This window comes from Puma concolor, chromosome C1, assembly GCF_028749965.1.
Source record: "Puma concolor isolate L17-30 chromosome C1, mPumCon1.1.hap2, whole genome shotgun sequence".
NCBI lineage: Eukaryota > Metazoa > Chordata > Mammalia > Carnivora > Felidae > Puma > Puma concolor.
In genome coordinates this window covers 19,522,623-19,538,883 of record NC_141674.1, presented here as the reverse complement: position 1 = coordinate 19,538,883, position 16,261 = coordinate 19,522,623, and the positions used below count along the sequence as shown (strand labels likewise).

The 16,261-nt window shown below is 55.7% G+C and overlaps 2 protein-coding genes across 6 annotated transcripts in view; one reads left to right on the top strand and one right to left on the bottom strand.

Moving 5' to 3' along the window:
* Positions 1-72: 72 nt before the first annotated feature.
* Positions 73-15,812, bottom strand: EXTL1 (exostosin like glycosyltransferase 1). Of its 3 annotated transcripts, XM_086716094.1 has the most exons (12): positions 14,216-15,811; positions 7,802-7,892; positions 7,406-7,513; positions 6,471-6,590; positions 5,755-5,887; positions 5,425-5,531; positions 4,347-4,436; positions 3,432-3,518; positions 2,885-3,045; positions 1,665-1,836; positions 1,321-1,496; positions 73-1,001 (listed from the first exon to the last, which is right to left on the bottom strand). In XM_086716094.1, the coding sequence occupies exons 1-11, from the start codon at positions 14,986-14,988 to the stop codon at positions 1,326-1,328; spliced, it is 2,013 nt and encodes a 670-aa protein (XP_086572220.1). In that variant the 5' UTR covers positions 14,989-15,811; the 3' UTR covers positions 73-1,001; positions 1,321-1,325. The 3 variants fall into 3 exon arrangements, with proteins under 3 accessions (XP_086572220.1, XP_025768042.1, XP_086572221.1); XM_025912257.2 differs by having other exon boundaries at positions 73-1,496; positions 14,216-15,812; XM_086716095.1 differs by lacking the exon at positions 4,347-4,436 and having other exon boundaries at positions 73-1,496; positions 14,216-15,812.
* The window catches only part of PAFAH2 (platelet activating factor acetylhydrolase 2), an 86,958-nt gene continuing 85,770 nt past the window's right edge, over positions 15,074-16,261 (top strand). Inside the window, exon 1 of one of the 3 annotated variants that reach the window (XM_086716101.1) lies at positions 15,074-15,165. The gene's annotated coding sequence lies outside the window, so the exon portion shown is untranslated. The remainder of the gene's footprint in view (positions 15,166-16,261) is intronic. The other 2 variants (XM_025912325.2, XM_025912324.2) reach the window with 2 other exon arrangements.

Sequence of the window (16,261 nt, the reverse complement as noted above, 5' to 3'; positions counted from 1 at the left end):
GCCCCAGTCCCAGGCGAGCCCTGAGTCCCCCTCCCCCGCGCAGCTGCTGGAGGGGTATTTATAGCCCGAGCATGAGGGGGCAAGGACACGCGCTTTATTTCGGAAGTGATAAGTCCAGTTCCAGGTGGATGAACCCTGGAGAAACCAGGGCCCCTTCCCCCACTCCACTGTCACGGCCAGGGTGCTCGGGACAATCCCATCTCCCACCCAGCCCACCTAGAAATGGCTCCTTCTCAGTCCTGAGTGTGTGGGCCAAAGGAGTGGGTCTCTTTTTTCAAATTCAACCCCCCCCCCCCCCCCCCCCTAGTTTTCAGATCCTGGGCTGCACTGCACCAACTCTCAACGTCCCCTGACCCAAGGGGCGATAAAACTCCGGGCCCTTTCCCAGAGGGAGCGCGGTGTGGCGCTGACCTCTAGTGGTCGTGGCTGGTAGTGCAGAGCCACGGCCAGGCCTGAGCTGAGGGTACCACTGCTCCCCGCCACCCCCGGGCTCGGTTGGGACGGACCTCCTGCGTTCTCAGCCCCTTTCTCCCCGGCCCCATGCTCCGCCAGGTCGGGAAGAAAGCCCCGAAACTAGCTTCTCAGCGCCTCTTTGCTCCACTGCTGGGGTGCGCAGATCGTGCCTGGCAACACAGGCGTCTGCGGGTAGCTGCCTTCCTGCCGGACTGGGAACCCCGTGGGCCGGGTGGAGGGGCGGGCGGGGGGCGGGGGGGGGTGGGGGAGACGGAGTTTGGTCTCACTCAACACACTGTCCATACTCCCAACTACGGCACAGGGCCGGGCACTCAGTTGATGTCTCTTTTATCTGTTCGTCAAATATTGGTGTAACACTTGCCAAGCCAGAGAGAAGAGGACATGGCCGGGGCTCCCAGGCTAGTCCTGGGGCCTGACCGTGTACCTTGCAAAGCCGCGCGAACAGTGTGGGAAACACCCGGCTGTGAAAGCTCAGAGGATCCGGGTCAGGGATGGGGGTCAGTCAAATCCATGGAGAAGGCGAAGATCTGAAAGACAAGTAGAAGTCAGTTCCGCAGAAGCCGAGAAAGGCATTCCAGGCAAGGGGTCAGCGATGGCAGAAGCGCCGCAGCAGGGCAAGCGCCTTGCACCTGGGGCCTGCCACTCGCAGCCGGGCTGGAGGGTGGGGCGGGGCCCCGCGCCTTGGGACGCTAGGGCTGTGATTGGCCAAGAGAGATCTGACGTGTTAGCTAACTGGCTGCCTTGATTGGGTCTCCAGTTGTTCCAAGGGAGGGAGCTGATGCACCGCCTCCCCCGCCCTGAGCAGGTGAGGCGCCCGGTGGGAGCAGGGCTGGGGGCTCCTCTGACCGCTCCTAGGGCTTCTCCAGGCTGCGATACTTCTTGCGCAGCACGGACACCGGGTCCTTGAAAAGCACTGGGTCCAGACGCAGGCGAGAGGAAACCAGGGGCATGTAGCCGAAACCTGCAGCCATCTGGTTGATGCAGTCTCGGGCTGTCGGCTGTGGCTCCGGACCCCCAGGCACCTAAAGGGAAGGAGAAATGCGTTGGAGGTCTCCTCTGTCCTTCCGAACCACCACCCCCCCCAAAGCCCCCGAACCCTGAAGCAAAGAGGATTTGGGTTAGACAGTGAGCGGGAATCCCTTCCCCAGCCAGTGCCCTCCCAGTGCCAACCTGTCCCCCTTGTTCCTCACCAGTGGAGGTGTGGCCTCAAAATGCTGCTTCCCATAGGGCACCTTGATAGGGGGCAGCTTGGTGACTGCTGCTACCAGGAAGTTCATCAGGATGTCCACACAGGTGGGTGCTTCATCGGCCAGGGTTCTCAGAGCCTTGGGCAGGGAGTGGGTGAAGAGGGTGTGGTAATACCTGGGCAAAGGGGAATGACAGGCAGAGGCTGCAGCCAAATTCACACACCACCCCTCCCCACCGGGCTCCATTCTCCTCCCTCCTGACGTCACTCTCCCTTTGACTTCAATCCCCAAGGCTCTTTAGAACCCTCTGCCCCCCTCTCTGAGCCCTGGCCATCTCAGAGAGCTCACACCAGAAATACAAACCTCTCTCTACTGTTCTGTGCTCTGTGGTTCTGACATCTGTGCTCAGCAGATGGTGTACTCCTTGCCTTCTCCCTTACAGCTCCTTAGGGCCCCCACCCCTGGGTTCTGAAGTCTGAACTCAGCCAGAATGAGGTGGGGGATCAGCTGGTTCCAAGGCCATTAAATATGGCAGCTCCAAAGACCAGCTTCGGGAAGGCTGTGGATTAACCAGGCTGATGTTGCTCTGGGTGAGCCTTGCTTCACACAGTCCTCCTACAGGACAACCTAGGTCCACCCTGCAGACCTTAGGGGTATTCTTCACCTGCTGAGAATCCCCTGCAGAATCTACTAGAGGTTCCAGGTTACACACACTTGGTTTAAACATGTCTAAGGAACCCCTCTAAAGGGGCCTTCTAGAATTCAGTCCCTGCCCCAAAGACAGGTGCTTCGGTCAACTTCTCGAAGGTCTGGGACAGTCCCCAACCCATCACACACACATTTATAAAGCTTCAGGATCCTTCTCTTGTCGCCACCATCGCCAAACCCAAACACTGTCTATACCCTCTACTTAGCTCTACTTAAAACAACACTAGCTACCATTTGTTGACCATCTGTGTGCCAAGGCCTTCATAGGGCTTTCTTACCTGATTTTCACATCAGCCCTGTGAGGTGAAGACATTTTCCGGATAACAAAACTGAGCCTTACAAGAGGTGAGGAGGCTTGCCCATCACACAACTGGGATGTGGCAGATCTGGGCCTTGACCCTGGATCTCCAGGGTCACATAGTGACTGCTATGTTCACTCCCACACCACCCTGCTTGTGGTTCAGAGAGGGGCGTCTCTGGCCCTCTGCTCCCAGGGCCGGGGCCGCCATCTTTACCTGTGGTAGAAGGCAGCTGACGTGAGAACCATGGAGAACTCGTTGGCCCTCTCAGCAGTGTAGCCCCAGCCACCCTGGGCCTCATCCCAGAAGTGGTTCCACGTCAGAAAGCCCACCATCCGCTCGGGGAAGCTCTGCCATACCAGAAAAGCAAAGTCCACCTGGCGAGATAGTTAAGCGAGGTCTGAGGAGGGACTTTCGGACCGGCTGGGAACATCCAGAGATACAGAGGCAAGGCTGGCCTAGCTGGGGGGACTCAGGGGAGAGGAGATGCGAGCGTAAAATTCTCCAGGAGTGCTTGGGGGTGGGGGTGGGGTGTCCCAACTGGGAGCTGGAAACAATGCTTTTTCAGTTGGGAGGCGAAAATTGTTTTCAAGAGTCTGTGGAGCACAAGGGTGATTGGCTCCCTGGGATCGTTTCAAAAGTGGGAGGGTTTACCTCTGCTCTGGTCCTCTGCCTCTCCCCCTTCCAGGAATCTGAGGGGCTTCCGGGGCCCTCAGGCTCTGTCCCCCCTACGCACTGGGCTCCTCGTGGGCCCAGCCCTCACCTCACTTGTGGTAACACTGCTGTGCCCATCGAGGCTGAGGATGGCATCCGTGCTGATGGCTCTGTGCGGGAAGAAGCGGTCACTGACCTGCAGTGGGAGGGAGGTGAGGCCACTTCAGCCGTGGGAACCGTCCCCAGGCTCCCACGGTGACTGTCTGCATATCTGCTAAGCAGGAGCCCCTGCGGACGTGCTGTAGAAGGAAGGGCAGTGCAAACAGCAAGGCTTCCTGGACTTAGGACCTGGAACTCACTCGACGTCTCTGCACTTCAACCTCTCCTTTGGTAAAATGGGGCAGTTGGTATCTAGGGGCCCTTCTGGTTTCAACACCTCAAGATTCCTCTCTTGTCACATTGCATGTTTACCTCAACCCTGCGAGGGGTAGTCAGACATCCTTCATGTGAAAGAAACGGGTCTGGAGAGATGAAGGGCCTCGCCCAGAAGCACATAGCACACAGGTGGCTCACAGCATCCGGGGTTCTTAGAAGCCACCCTCCTCTGGCCCAATTTGCTGCCACCTCTCCCCATTTCCTTAAGGTCCCAGGTTTCTCTTCTAGCTCATCCAAGACAGCCGACATTACTCCCTCTGCCTCCTTTCATCACATAAAACCCCCGTTCTCTGGAAGCACAATTCAGAAGGGCCAGGGATGGAAGCGAATCATTTCTATTAGGTCTGCCGCTGAAACCCACGTCAGACCATCAGCTCCAGGAAGCTCTGCCACAGCACGAGAACAAAGTCTGCCTGGAGAGATACTTAAGTGAGGAGTAAGGGAGGACTTCCTCACCAGCGTCAGGCCTAACTTGAAGTCCAGATTTGGCTCAGGCCCAAATAGAGTCCTCTGTGTGTGCCCTCCCCAGTTCCCAGCATGCACGGGCAGAATCCCTCCTTCCTGTGCCCCTCTCTGCTCCTCTCCTCACCTTCCTCTGCCCATCCATGACTGTCAAGGGCACTGCTGTCTCAGGCCACCTGGATGGGGGTGGTTTCTCACTGCTCCAGAGAACCAAGATCTAGGAGGAAAGGGGGGTGTTCCTGAAGGGAGAGCAGCTGTGTTTGTGAATTTGGGCAAGAGTTTAGTTGGAGCCAAGGTCTTTCAGTGCTGCCCTGTTTTTGCCTCTGGGGTTCTGGAAGGCAGAAATTCCAGTGACGCGAAGGCAGCTACCTATAGCACTAGAACTGAAGAGAGTCAGCTGTTGGGGCACCTGGATGGCTGTCGGTTAAGCGTCTGGCTTCGGCTCAGGTCATGATCTCGCAGTTCGTGAGTTTGAGCCCCACGTCGGGCTCTGTGCTGACTGACAGCTCAGAGCCTGGAGCCTGCTTCAGATTCTTTGCCTCCCTTTCTCTCTGCCCCTCCCCTGAGCATGCTGTCTTTCTCAAAACGAAATAAACATTTAAAAAAGGAGATAGAGTCAGTTGTGGTAACCCCTAGCCTGGGCCCTGACCCCATGTCCCATCCCCATCTTCTCTCAAAAGGCTTTCATTCTCTTCTGCTCCTTTATCGTTCTCAGCCCAGCTCAAATGTCGCATCTGTGGATCTGCTCTGTCTGTTGCTGGCTGAGTTAAGTGCTTCCCTCCCCTGTGAATCCTCTCAAGGCTACGTGGCTTCTCTGGAAGTGAGATTTGACAGTGTGTGCCAGGGAAGGGAATGCTGACTGAATCTGAATCCAGGGCAGAATCCTTTCCTGCTTTTTCTCTGCATCCCCAGCATCAAGCCCATGGCCGGACACTCAGAGAATGACCGATGGGTTAACACATGAATGTATGTTTACTTCTCCAGCCTCCCCAAGGGGCACCTGCTTTTTAGATGATTTTGTCAATTTCCATGAGGGAAGGAGGGAGGAAAGGAACAAGAAACTTGGGACTTAAATAGGAGGGCAGGGATGTGCCTCCCCACAAAATGCGTGGTTATGCTTGGGGTCTAGATGGTCTTCAAGGGCCCTGACCTTGTCCCGCCCCACCACCCTGGATCCCAAGACCCCAGCGGGCAAGGGGACAGACCTGGGCACAGTTCTGGGAGCCTGCCACCGCCTGGATGAGCTTCAGAGGGGGCTGACCTGGGGCCCCCACCCAGATCAGGGCGCTGAACCTGCCCACAGGGCGCGAGCCTGAGGGAATGAGACACGGTTGTTAGGGTAGGAGGGGACCGGACCGCCTAAAGAGTGACCTGAGCTGGGGACTCCGGGAGCCAGGAGAGCTGTTGGAGAATCAGGGAAGGGCTTGGCGGGACTGTATGGTTGAGGCTGGGACAGACTTGGAAAGAGTTGGTGAAGGGACTTCAAGTTGTCCCACCCCCAGGACGTACCCCATTGTCCCACCCCCAGGGCGTACCCCGTTGTAGGTGGTAGAAGGGGAAGTCCGAGGGGCTTGTGGAAAAAGTGGGCAAGGCCAGGAGTGCACCCGGGGGGCTGTTCCACAGTAGCGAGGCGTGAGCAGATGCTCCAAAGATCCGGTCCTGAATAATCTGTGAAATGAGAGGGCTGTGCAGAGGCAGTGGCCGGCGTGGCTGTGGGCGGGGTCTGGGGAAGTGCGGCCGGGGCCCTGGCGGAGCCCCGCCCCTCCCCCTCCAGGCTCCAGGGAGGGCAGCAGCTGCGTCACCAAGGGGTTCAGGCGCAGAAATCCAGAGTAGGGACACTCAGTGATGGTGTCCGGAGTTGGCGGATGACGATGTGCTTGCTCCCTCCCTTTCTTTCCTCACTCATGGCAGACATCGCTAGCAAGTTGTGACATTCTTTGTGGACCCAGAATCCCTTTTAACCCAGCACCCCAGGCAGCCACTGCCCATCACCTGGCCTGGCAAGGTGGCACGTGCTTTGAAATCTATTGACCAGAGCTGTCCTTCTACAGAGGGGGAAACTGAGGCCAAGACTGGAGAAGGCACTTGTCCAAGAGCTCAGAGTCAAGTCTCAGATTCATCCTGAGGCATCTTCAAGGGGGACGTCCAAATACTGGGGCAGAAGAAGTGTCCAGAGAGAGGGGTGCGGAGAAGGAGCAGGGGAGAGGCAGGAGCCAAGCACCATGGCCCCCAGCATGTAAGTGCCCCTCACCTCCAGAGTGGTATGCATGACCTTCTCCACTGAGGAGAAGTAGGCATCCCATAGAAACTGGGTCTGCTGACGCAGGGCAAGGACCCGCGTGAGGGGCATCTCCTGGAGGGCAGCGAGGACCTGAAGCACGGAGAGAGAAAAGGAGAAGTCACGGGGCCTTGTCTTTGACTGACTCTGGGGTGGGGACAATCCAGGTTGGAGGTCTGGGAACCAGAAGCCTTCTCCCCACGGTTTTTCAAGTGGGTTAGCTGCAGCTACCCTTGGCCAAGTCCCAGGTGACTTAGCAGTCAAGAGTTCAAGGGTCACACAGAGCTGGGCCTAAATGCCACTTAGTAACTGTGTGACTGCAGACAAACTACTTAACCTCTCTGAGTCTTCGTCCTCATCTGTAAAGAGGGGATGGTACTAGTACCTGCCTCATAGGGTAATTGTGAGGATTAAATGAGATAATACACAGTAAGTGCTTAGCAGATAGTGGAGACTAAGCGACTGGTAGCTATTATTATTAACTGCCATACCGCTCTCACTTCTCAGGGGATTCAAGGCTTATGCCTACGTTTTTCAGAGCCAGGCAGGTTAGTTTCATCAGCTGGAAAAGTCACTGTGCATTTTGTTTTCCCCACCCCAGCCTCCATGGAGGCAGTCAGATTTGGGATTTTCTGTGGCTTTCCTTTAAGTTAGTCCAGTCATGGACCAGTGGAGCTGGGCCCATGGAGATCATCTGATCTAACCTATCCCATTGTACAGATGGGGGAACTGAGGCTGGAAAAGGCTCACAACTTGCTCGTAGTACCCTCAGGAGTTCTGATCCTCTGGGAGCCCCAGAGGCTTGGGGTTTGGGGCAAAATCATCAATATGCACATAAGAGGATAGGAATGAGGACTGAGATCAGTCTGGGGGCCAGTCCCCATCCTGTAGGCAGGGCTCTGAGCTACCTGAAATGGGAGCCTCTCATCAGCTACAATGGCCGCCTTGGTCCAATCGATGACCTCGGAGAAGGGCAGCTCCCACCGAGGGCTGAGAAGCACAGGGATGCAGCCAGCCTGGGGGAAACAGGAGTCACTGGGGAGCCCAGTCCTATATCCTACACACATTCCCCCTCCCTTGGTTCCAAATTAGCAGCTGATTTGGTTGGGGGCAAGGGGCAAAGAAGAGAGAAAAGTGGGTTATTCTACAGAGGGTGTGGTGAGTGTGGCTGTAGGCACGCCTGAGTCCCAGAGTACAGGAATGGGCTGCTCCCTGCCCCTTCCCGTTGGCCTGAGTCCAGAAGTACCCTGCCAGCTCCGGAGTGTGGGGGACAGGGACAGGGGATGCCTAAGTTGGGGTTGTACCTGCAGGGCTTGAAGGAAGTGCAAGGCGTCAGGACGGTGGCCGGGGATGAGGCAGAAGGTGGCGTTGGGGAGCGTTCCCCCAGGGTGGGTCCTAAGGAGGTACAGGAAGGGGTCCCACACATATGAGGCCTGAGACAGCGGCCCCTCACCCCACCTGGCTCCCTGGATGGTTCCCCAACCCCCCACACGAACACTCCCAAATTCAGAACATGCAAGCCCATCATCCGTGCTTCATACATTAACCCTCATGCACACACACAGCCACACACTGAACACTAACACACACCAAGCTTCACACTTGCCCCTCACTCGTGGTTGGGCTAGGAGGCAGGAGCCCTGGGTTCCAGTTCTGCCTCTACCCTTGGAGATCTTACACATCTCCCCCTCTCTTCTCTGGATCTCGGCTTCCTCATTTGCAAAACGGGAGGTAGTGGGACCAGCTGTTTCCAAGGCCTGGTCTGACTGGGACAGGCACACGTTTGCCAGCCCACTGCTCTGCCACACGCAGATTCTGGGGCAGCCCTCACCTGATTGGCCCCCTTGCCCAGCCTTCCCCCCAGCCCGAGAGCCCAGGCCCATGAAAGGCTCCTCTGTCAGGAGGTGGGCTGGGCCCCCAGCCTGGAACCGCACAGGAAGCTGCTGCCCAGAGGCCCCCTTGCCCAGAGGACAGGCCTCCTCTGTTCCTCCCACCTTCTCCCCCCACCCCCTGGGCCACACTCAGGCTGTGTGTATTTGTGGGGGGATGGGCAGGAGCCACCTCCCTGCAACTGCCCACCCAGGGAAGCAGTGCTCATGACCTAGCTACTGGGAGGTGCAGGGAGGGCCTGGAGGGGCAGGACTCCTGGGCTCACACGCCTGCTCAGAATGGGACTGATGAACATGGCCCCGAGGGTCCCAGACCCTCCTCAGCTACAGCCTATCCGGTCTGAGCCTGAACCTTCAAGAAGCAGTCCTTGGAGTGCTTAGCCTCTGGACTAACCCCCACTGAACAGATTGCGGGGGGGGGGGGGGGGGACTGAATCTCAGAGAGACCCAAGGACTAGCTGAGGGTCTCAGAAAGGGTTGGAGCAGAGCTGGAACTAGAATCAAATATGCTAACTCCTGCCCCTGGGTTATCTGAACTACCCCACTGCTGCTGCTTAGGGGGTCTCCCAGGGGTTCTGCCTCCTGCCTTCTGTCTCCACTGCTCAGGTGGCCTCTGGCTTCTGGGAGAAGCCACACGTTAAACAACAGGACATTCTCCACCTGATTGGTGCCACAGCACCAGCCAGCCACAGCCCTCCTCCCCTCCCCAGTAAAGCCCTTGGGGGCTGAAAACCCATAAGTTTACGGCTTCAGAGAACCCAGAGACAAAGAGCTTTCTGAATAAACTGTACCCTCAGTCCTCACAAACCTCCACTGTCCTCTCCTCTGTGTCTCTGTATATCCTTCTCCTGAGGGAGTGCCTGGGACACCCCTCTCTGCCTTATAACCCAAGGAATTCTTCCTACTCGATCTTAAATGTCTAAGCTCAAACTTCGCCTCCTCTGGGAAGCCCTCCTTGATCTTTCCAGAGATGGCTCCCTCCTCTCTGCCCCCACGGCTTCTGTGTGCACCACAGTGGTAATGAGCCATGCCAGCTTTTACTGAGCATGTACTTTGTTCAGGCACTACATGCTTTACACATATTAACTCACTTCCTTCTCACGGCAACTCCCTCAGAGATGGGAAGTACATGCTGTTAGTGCCCTGTTTGCAGATGAGGAAACCGAGGCCTAGAGAGGTCACATAGCTCTGAAGTAGAGGAGACACCAAGGTAGCTGGCACAGCATCTCTCTGCTTAACAATGTGTGTCATAACCAGTGACTTATCTGTCTCTCCTGTAAGACCGAACAGCTTAAGGACAGGGGCCATGCCTTCCTCACCTTAGCATCCCCAGGGCCTAGCAGAGCACCTGGGAGAGAATGGACAGGTAATGGCTGCTAAATGAATGAACGTTCAGCGTGCAATAAAGGATAGACGCAGGACCATGGACCAAATGTCCAAAAGGTCATTTTCAGCACAAGTTGTAGTAATGGATCTGGCAGAGTAGTGAGTGGGTGGCCTTGAGAGATGGTGAGATCCCCATTGGTAGAGGTAAACAAGCAGATCTGGATCAGCACCTGAATGGGTGTGTGAGTGTGTTATGGAGGGGGCTTCATGGTAACTGCCAATGAAGTAACCATATAAGGTACTTGCCCCAGACTCAGGGTCTCAGTGCCCAAGATGGAGTCAGTGTGGCTCCACCACGGCCCCATGGCTCCACTGGGCTCTATTGAGGCCTGGCTATAGCCAGGGCCACGTTGTGACCTCCATGTGTCCTAGGCGCTTTGGCCTTTGGGGCCCCTCTGCTATTAAAAAAAAAAGGGGGGGGGGTGGCTCAGTCAGTTAAACATCTGACTTCAGCTCAGGTCATGATCTATATCTGTATCTCTCTCTGTATAAATTACATTTGATCATTGTTGGTATAAAAATGAAAATACCAGAGTACCTGGCTGGTTCAGTTGGTGGAACATGTGACTCTTGATATTGGGGTTGTATGTTCAAGCCCATGTCAGGTGTAGAGATTATTTAAAAATAAATCTTAAAAAAAGAAGTGGCACCTGGGTGGCTCAGTCAGTTAAACGTCTGACTCTTTTTTTAAAAAAAAATTTGCGTTTATTTTTGAGGGAAAGAGAGAGCAACAGAGCATGAGTGGGGGAGGGGCAGAGAGGGAGGGAGACACAGAATCTGAAGCAGGCTCCAGGCTCTGAGCTGTCACCACAGAGCCTGATGGGGGGCTCAAAGTCATGAACGGTGAGATCATGACCTGAGCCGAAGTCAGATGCTCAATCTACTGAGTCACCCAGGCACCCCTAAGCGTCTGACTCTTGGTTTCAGCTGAAGTCATGATCTCACAATCATGAGATTGAACCCTGCAGTGTGTTCTACGCTGGGCGTGGAACCTGCTTAATTAAGATTCTCTCTCTCGGGGCGCCTGGGTGGCTCAGTCGATTAAGCATCCGACTTCAGCTCAGGTCACGATCTCGCGGTCCATGAGTTCGAGCCCCGCGCCAGGCTCTGGGCTGATGGCTCAGAGCCTGGAGCCTGCTTCAGATTCTGTGTCTCCCTCTCTCTCTGCCCCTCCCTGTTCACGCTCTGTCTCTCTCTGTCTCAAAAATAAATAAACGTTAAAAAAAAAAAATTAAAAAAAAAAGATTCTCTCTCTCCCCCCTGCCCCTCCCCTGCTTGTTGATGCGTGCATGCCCACACACACGCTCTCTCTCTCTCTCAAAAACAATTAAAAAAAGAAATATTAATATTATATATTAAAACATTTTATTCTGTTTAAATTATTTTTTTTTCTTTTCTCTTTTAGAGAGAGAGGGAGCATGAGCAGGGGAGATGAGCAGAGAGAGAGAATCTTAAGCAGGCGCCACGCTCAGCACAGAGCCTGACACAGGGCTTGATCCCATGACCCTGGGATCATGACGTGAGTTGTTGGTTTTTTTTTAATTTTTAAAAAATGTTTATTTATTTTTGAAAGAGATAGAGAGACACAGTGCAAGTAGGGGAGGGGCAGAGAGAGAGGGAGACCCAGAATCCAAAGCAGGTTCCAGGCTCTGAGCTGGCAGCACAGAGCCCATCGTGGGGCTCGAACTCACAACCTGGGAGATCACGACATGAGCTGAAGTTGGACGCTTAACCGACTGAGCCACCTGAGTTGAAATCAAGAGTCAGACGCTCAACTGACTGAGCCACCCATGCACCCCAAAACATTTTCTTCTATTTAAAAGTTCATTTTTTCCTTCTGATTTTCAAAGAAATGAAAATGTTTTCATGGGTCCCTAAAAGTGTCATGGGCCCTAGGCACCGCGCCTCCTATATCCAAAGGAGAAAGGCCAGGGGACTTGAAAACATGAACTGAATTTATGTTAAAAAAAAAAAAAAAAACAACCCAAATGGGGGAGAGCACATATACGTGTTGTTTGTGCACACACAGAGTACCTCAGAAAAGACACAAGAGAAGCTAGAAACGGTGTTTGGCTCCAGGAAGGAAAACTGGGTGGCCAGAGACAGGGGTGGGAGGGAGTTTTGCTGTATGCCCTTTTGTGCCTTTGGAATTTGGTACCATGTGAATGAATTCCCTATTCATAAAAATAAATAAGTAACAATTTAAATGGGTGGAGGCTTATTCCAAAGGAACAGAAGACTGTTCAGCGAAGGTGGAAAAATGTGGGCTTTGTGGCCAGAAGTGCAGGGTTTAACCCCAGACTCCACCGCTGCCGCTGCCCCTCTAGCCGTCCCATCAGAAACCTGAGGGAGGCCGTGGTGAATCGAGGAGTTGGTCACCAAAGAGCCTCGGCTGGCTCCCTCCCCCTCTCGGAGCCTCAGTTTCCTTTTCCCTGAAATGGGAATAATAATACCTCCCTTGAAGGGTACTTGAGTGTGCACGACTTGTGCAAAGTGGCTGGCGCAGCACCTGGCCCAGAGCAAGCTCTCCCCACGTGTTGGCTTCCGCCCCTCCCCCGCCCAGTGAATGTGGGACAGTGGCCGTGGGATGGTGGCAGAGACTATGAATTGCCTCTTTCTCTGGCCAGTACTTGTTTATTCAGGCCACCCTCCGAGGGCTGCCCCGTGGCTGGTGGCCTCCCTCTCTCACTCCGTCCCTATACTGTCTGGCTGGTTCAGGCAGCTGCGCGGCACCTCAGGGAAACTGAGGCTCCAGCTACTCCGGAGGTTATAAGTCCTGTCCCCTGCAGGTGGGCTGAGGCCAAAGAGAGAACTGGAAGTTCAGAGGGCAGTCAGAGGCTGCCAGCCATCACACCTTGGGAACGCGCTCATCAACAATGCTACTTAGAGGGTGGCCCCCACTGATTAGGGAGCCTTGACCAGTTCTGGCCAATTTTGGATCAATCGGTAAACATTCAGCGAGCCAACAGTTCACCTACTGAATGCAGCTCCTTTACTGTCGGTTTCTCAACGCAGTTCAGACTGAAACAGCTTTCAGATTCACCAGTCAGCAACTGCATACAGCAGTAACTAAAGTCAGCTAGAACTTCCTCTAATCAAGAATAGCTAAGTGCCTAATCAGAAAGTGAGGCAGGGCCCTGGCGAGCAAGAGAAACTTGTTCATGGAAGGTAAGCTCTGTCTGAGCTCTGAGTTTGAGGTGCCTGGAGTGGGGGGGAATCCCCAACTTTTCAGGTCACTGCTGAGGATGCCTGCTAGGGGTGGGTCCAGGCAGAAGGGCAATTCCATTCCTACTGGTGGCTGTGGGGCTCCCTGGAGGCCATGTGCCTTCAGGAGGGAGAGTGATTGCATTCCCATGAGACCCCCTGAGACGCAGAGGCGAAAATGGAGCTTGGCCACGTGAAGAATTCCTAGGAGGGAGGTAGAGCCGAAAATAGCCCATGTTGTTCTAGCAGAGAACAGGGAGATACCTGAGGGAGGGAGCGACAGAAGGACACCAGACTGACAGGTTCCAAATCGGGTCTGCCCCAGAGATGGAGAAGGAACCCTCTGCCCCAGGGGCCCCGGACAACCCCCAAAGGGCTCTGGTTCCTGCCTGCTCAACCAGCCTTTTGGACACCGCTGGGCTCCTGGGGGTGCAGGAGGGGTAGGGTGCTTAGGGGTTAACTGCCCCATCACCTGAAGCGTGTCACCCCAACTAGCCCAGGGAGAGAGCAATTTCTGAACAACTCTCCACGTCCCATAGGCCACCATGCCCCTTATACGTCTCCAGGTGGCAAGTTCTTCTGGAGGTCTGACCCCATCATATTTGTCATAACCCAAAGCTGTTTCCTTGAGAGGCTAATCCCCCAAGTTAGACACAGGAGCAACTTCCATCTGTGACCAGCTCTTAATCTCCACGGCTCTGAGGCATTTGATGGGTTGATCATAAACTCTTGGTTAAAACTCCGAATTCTAATGCTCTGGAAATAAGCAACTCTGGATGTAAACACTGGCTGTGCTCTTGTTGTCTGGATGGCCTCAGACAAGTTACTTAACCTCTCTGAGCTTAGCGTCTGGTACACAAACAAATGACAGCAGTTAGTATTATTTTATTGTAACTATTATTTCTAACTTGGGACAGAGTGACCACTATAGATGTGTATGTTAAAATATTAGGGAAGGAGGAACCGGAGTAAGAGAAAAAGAGTAAGTAGGAGGGAGGCATGTTTTTGTTTTTAAAGACTCCCCCCAAGGGAGACTCCAGAATCCACTTTGGACACCCCTTACGGCAAAGCACCCTCTTGGTGGTGTTTTCTCTCTGTCTAACCTGATCCCCTCCTGTTGCAGCTGAGGCCAGGCTGGTTCTCCCATCCCATCTCAATCCTGCCCTCCACCCTGCCCTCTGAGCTCATTCCCACTGCAGACCCTTCCCACCCAGCCCCCAAGGGTAAAGGTCCACTTACTGCTCGGGTCCACGGTCCTGCTCACAGCGCCCATCCCAGGGACAGGCAGAGGGGTCAGTGCCTGCTGTGCGCCACCCACCCCTCTCCTCTGCCAGGGCTAGCAGGGGCACCCCGGGGTGGGGGCTGTGCTGTCGCAGCTGGCCAGGTGCCCCACCTCGCAATGGGTGGGCTTCAGGGAGAAGCGGGAGGGCCACGTCAAAGCCAGGCCGGAAGGTGTCCACTGTGGGGCTGGCCTTGGCCACCATCGCCCGTCCCCGCTGGAAGGTCTGGGGGCAGGGGGCTGGGTGGAGATCGAGGACCAGATGGTTCCTTCCCCCATTCCATTGCTGGGGCACTGGGCTGCACTCTCCAGCTGGGACTTCCAGGCTGAGGAAGAGGAGGAGGCAGGCCTCCTCAGGGCTGGCCGTGTGGTAGCGGGAACTCTCAATGGAAGCCAGGATCTTGCGGTGAGCGGCAGAGACGGGTCCAGCCACCGGGTGCACGAATACCTTGAGACCACCAGTCCTGCACTTCGAGGCGTCAAAGCAAGCCCCCCAGTCGCAGCCGCCACCACGGGGTGCTTGAGGAGGTTGAGGGGCATCTTCTGGGAGTTCGCCAGGCTGGGAGAAACTCGGCAGGAGCTCTGTATCCAGCCAGCGGGGCCAGCCTTGGGGAGCACTTGTCCAAGGTCTGGCAGGCACTGCCAGGCGGAGAAGGGGGAAGACTCTCAGGAGGACGAGGAGCCAAGAGGCCGAGAGTGCCAGCCAGAGGGACTTGCCTCTCCACGACTGCATGTGGCCACCCGCAGCCAGGGCTAGGGGAAAGCAGGAGCAGGGGCTTGTGGGTGAGCTGGAATCAGCCTTCTAGTTCAGCGTCTTCATTGTTGTAGATGGGAAGACTGAGGCCCATGGAGAGCAGGCTGCCTGTGTGAGGTCAAACAGCAGGTCACCAGCCAGGCACAAGGAGCCCAGGTAGGACCCGGCTTTCTGGCCTTGCCTTCCTACAGTCAGGAATCTGCTTCGTTGGCCTTCGGACAGCCAAGCCAGCCTTTGCCCTCTCAGCAGGGCCCCCTGCCCCTGGGCACTGCTCAGCTGATGCAACCCTGACCGCACTGCAAGGCCGTGTCCTTCTGTCCTCCTGGCTGCACCCCCTGACCTTGGCCTCAAAGGAGAGGCGGGCAGTCTGCCAGGCCATGGGGGACCCGTGGGGGCTCTCACAGGAGGTGGCTTGGCCAGCATGCAAGGCTGGCCTCCCCAATCCTCCCCTTGCCCAAGTGGCCCCTGAGTAGCCCTGGCCGCCCCTGTGCCCACTGGCGGGCACTTCTGGGCTGTGGGCCTAGTGGCTGGAGCTAAAATTAGACCCTGCGCCCCATGTGGGCTATCAGGGTCAACTGAGGTCAAGGCCGACTGAAGCAGTGCCCTCCGCCTGGGGGGCCGGGAGTGCTCTGGGTCCTAGTCTTCTCCCCCCCTGCCGCTGTCCCCCCCAGCTCAGGGAGCTCGACTCCTCCTCCCCCACCCCTAGCAGCCGGTCCTGCACCCTCTGGCTTGGAGCTATCTTGGTGCAGAGGCCAGGGACCCTGCCCCACGCCCCTGTTCCATGGCCCCCCCACAGCCCTGCCGGTGTCTTTTCCCGGTCCCTCTCAGGGTTGCATCTGGCCCCGACTAGATCTCTTTCCCAGCCTGGCTCCTCCCCTGCCAGCCTGGATTCGCTACTGCCTGGGAGGCAGGGTCTCGGCTTAACCCCTTCCAAACCGGTTTCCTCAATGGCCAATAATCCTCAGCAGCAGGACCCACACCTCATAGTTTGCCTCAGGCTGTCACAGCCTGAGTCTCTGAATTCACACACGCGCCCTCCAAGGAAAAGGTCGAAGAGGTTGTCATTCTTTACAGGTGAAGAAAAGTGAAGCTCAGAGAGGAGAGTGGTATCTTCCTAAACTAAGAGGTGGCAGAGCAGGGATTTGAACCCTGAACTCCTGACCGTACTCCTTAGAGCTTCCCCCTGGCCACCCCAGCTGGGGGTATGTTTGCAGGGAGTCTATAAATCAGCTGATGAGAAAGTCAACAGATG

Bases quoted from the DNA above. Each gene is read 5' to 3' on its own strand.
- EXTL1 (XM_025912257.2), bottom strand. From the start codon at position 14,988: ATGCAGTCGTGGAGAGGCAAGTCCCTCTGGCTGGCACTCTCGGCCTCT. The intron at 7,514-7,801 runs GTACAACCCCAA...TGTTTCCCCCAG, and splicing joins ACTTCCTTCAAGCCCTGCAG to GCTGGCTGCATCCCTGTGCT. The intron at 6,591-7,405 runs GTAGCTCAGAGC...TCCGTGCTTCAG, and splicing joins ATGAGAGGCTCCCATTTCAG to GTCCTCGCTGCCCTCCAGGA.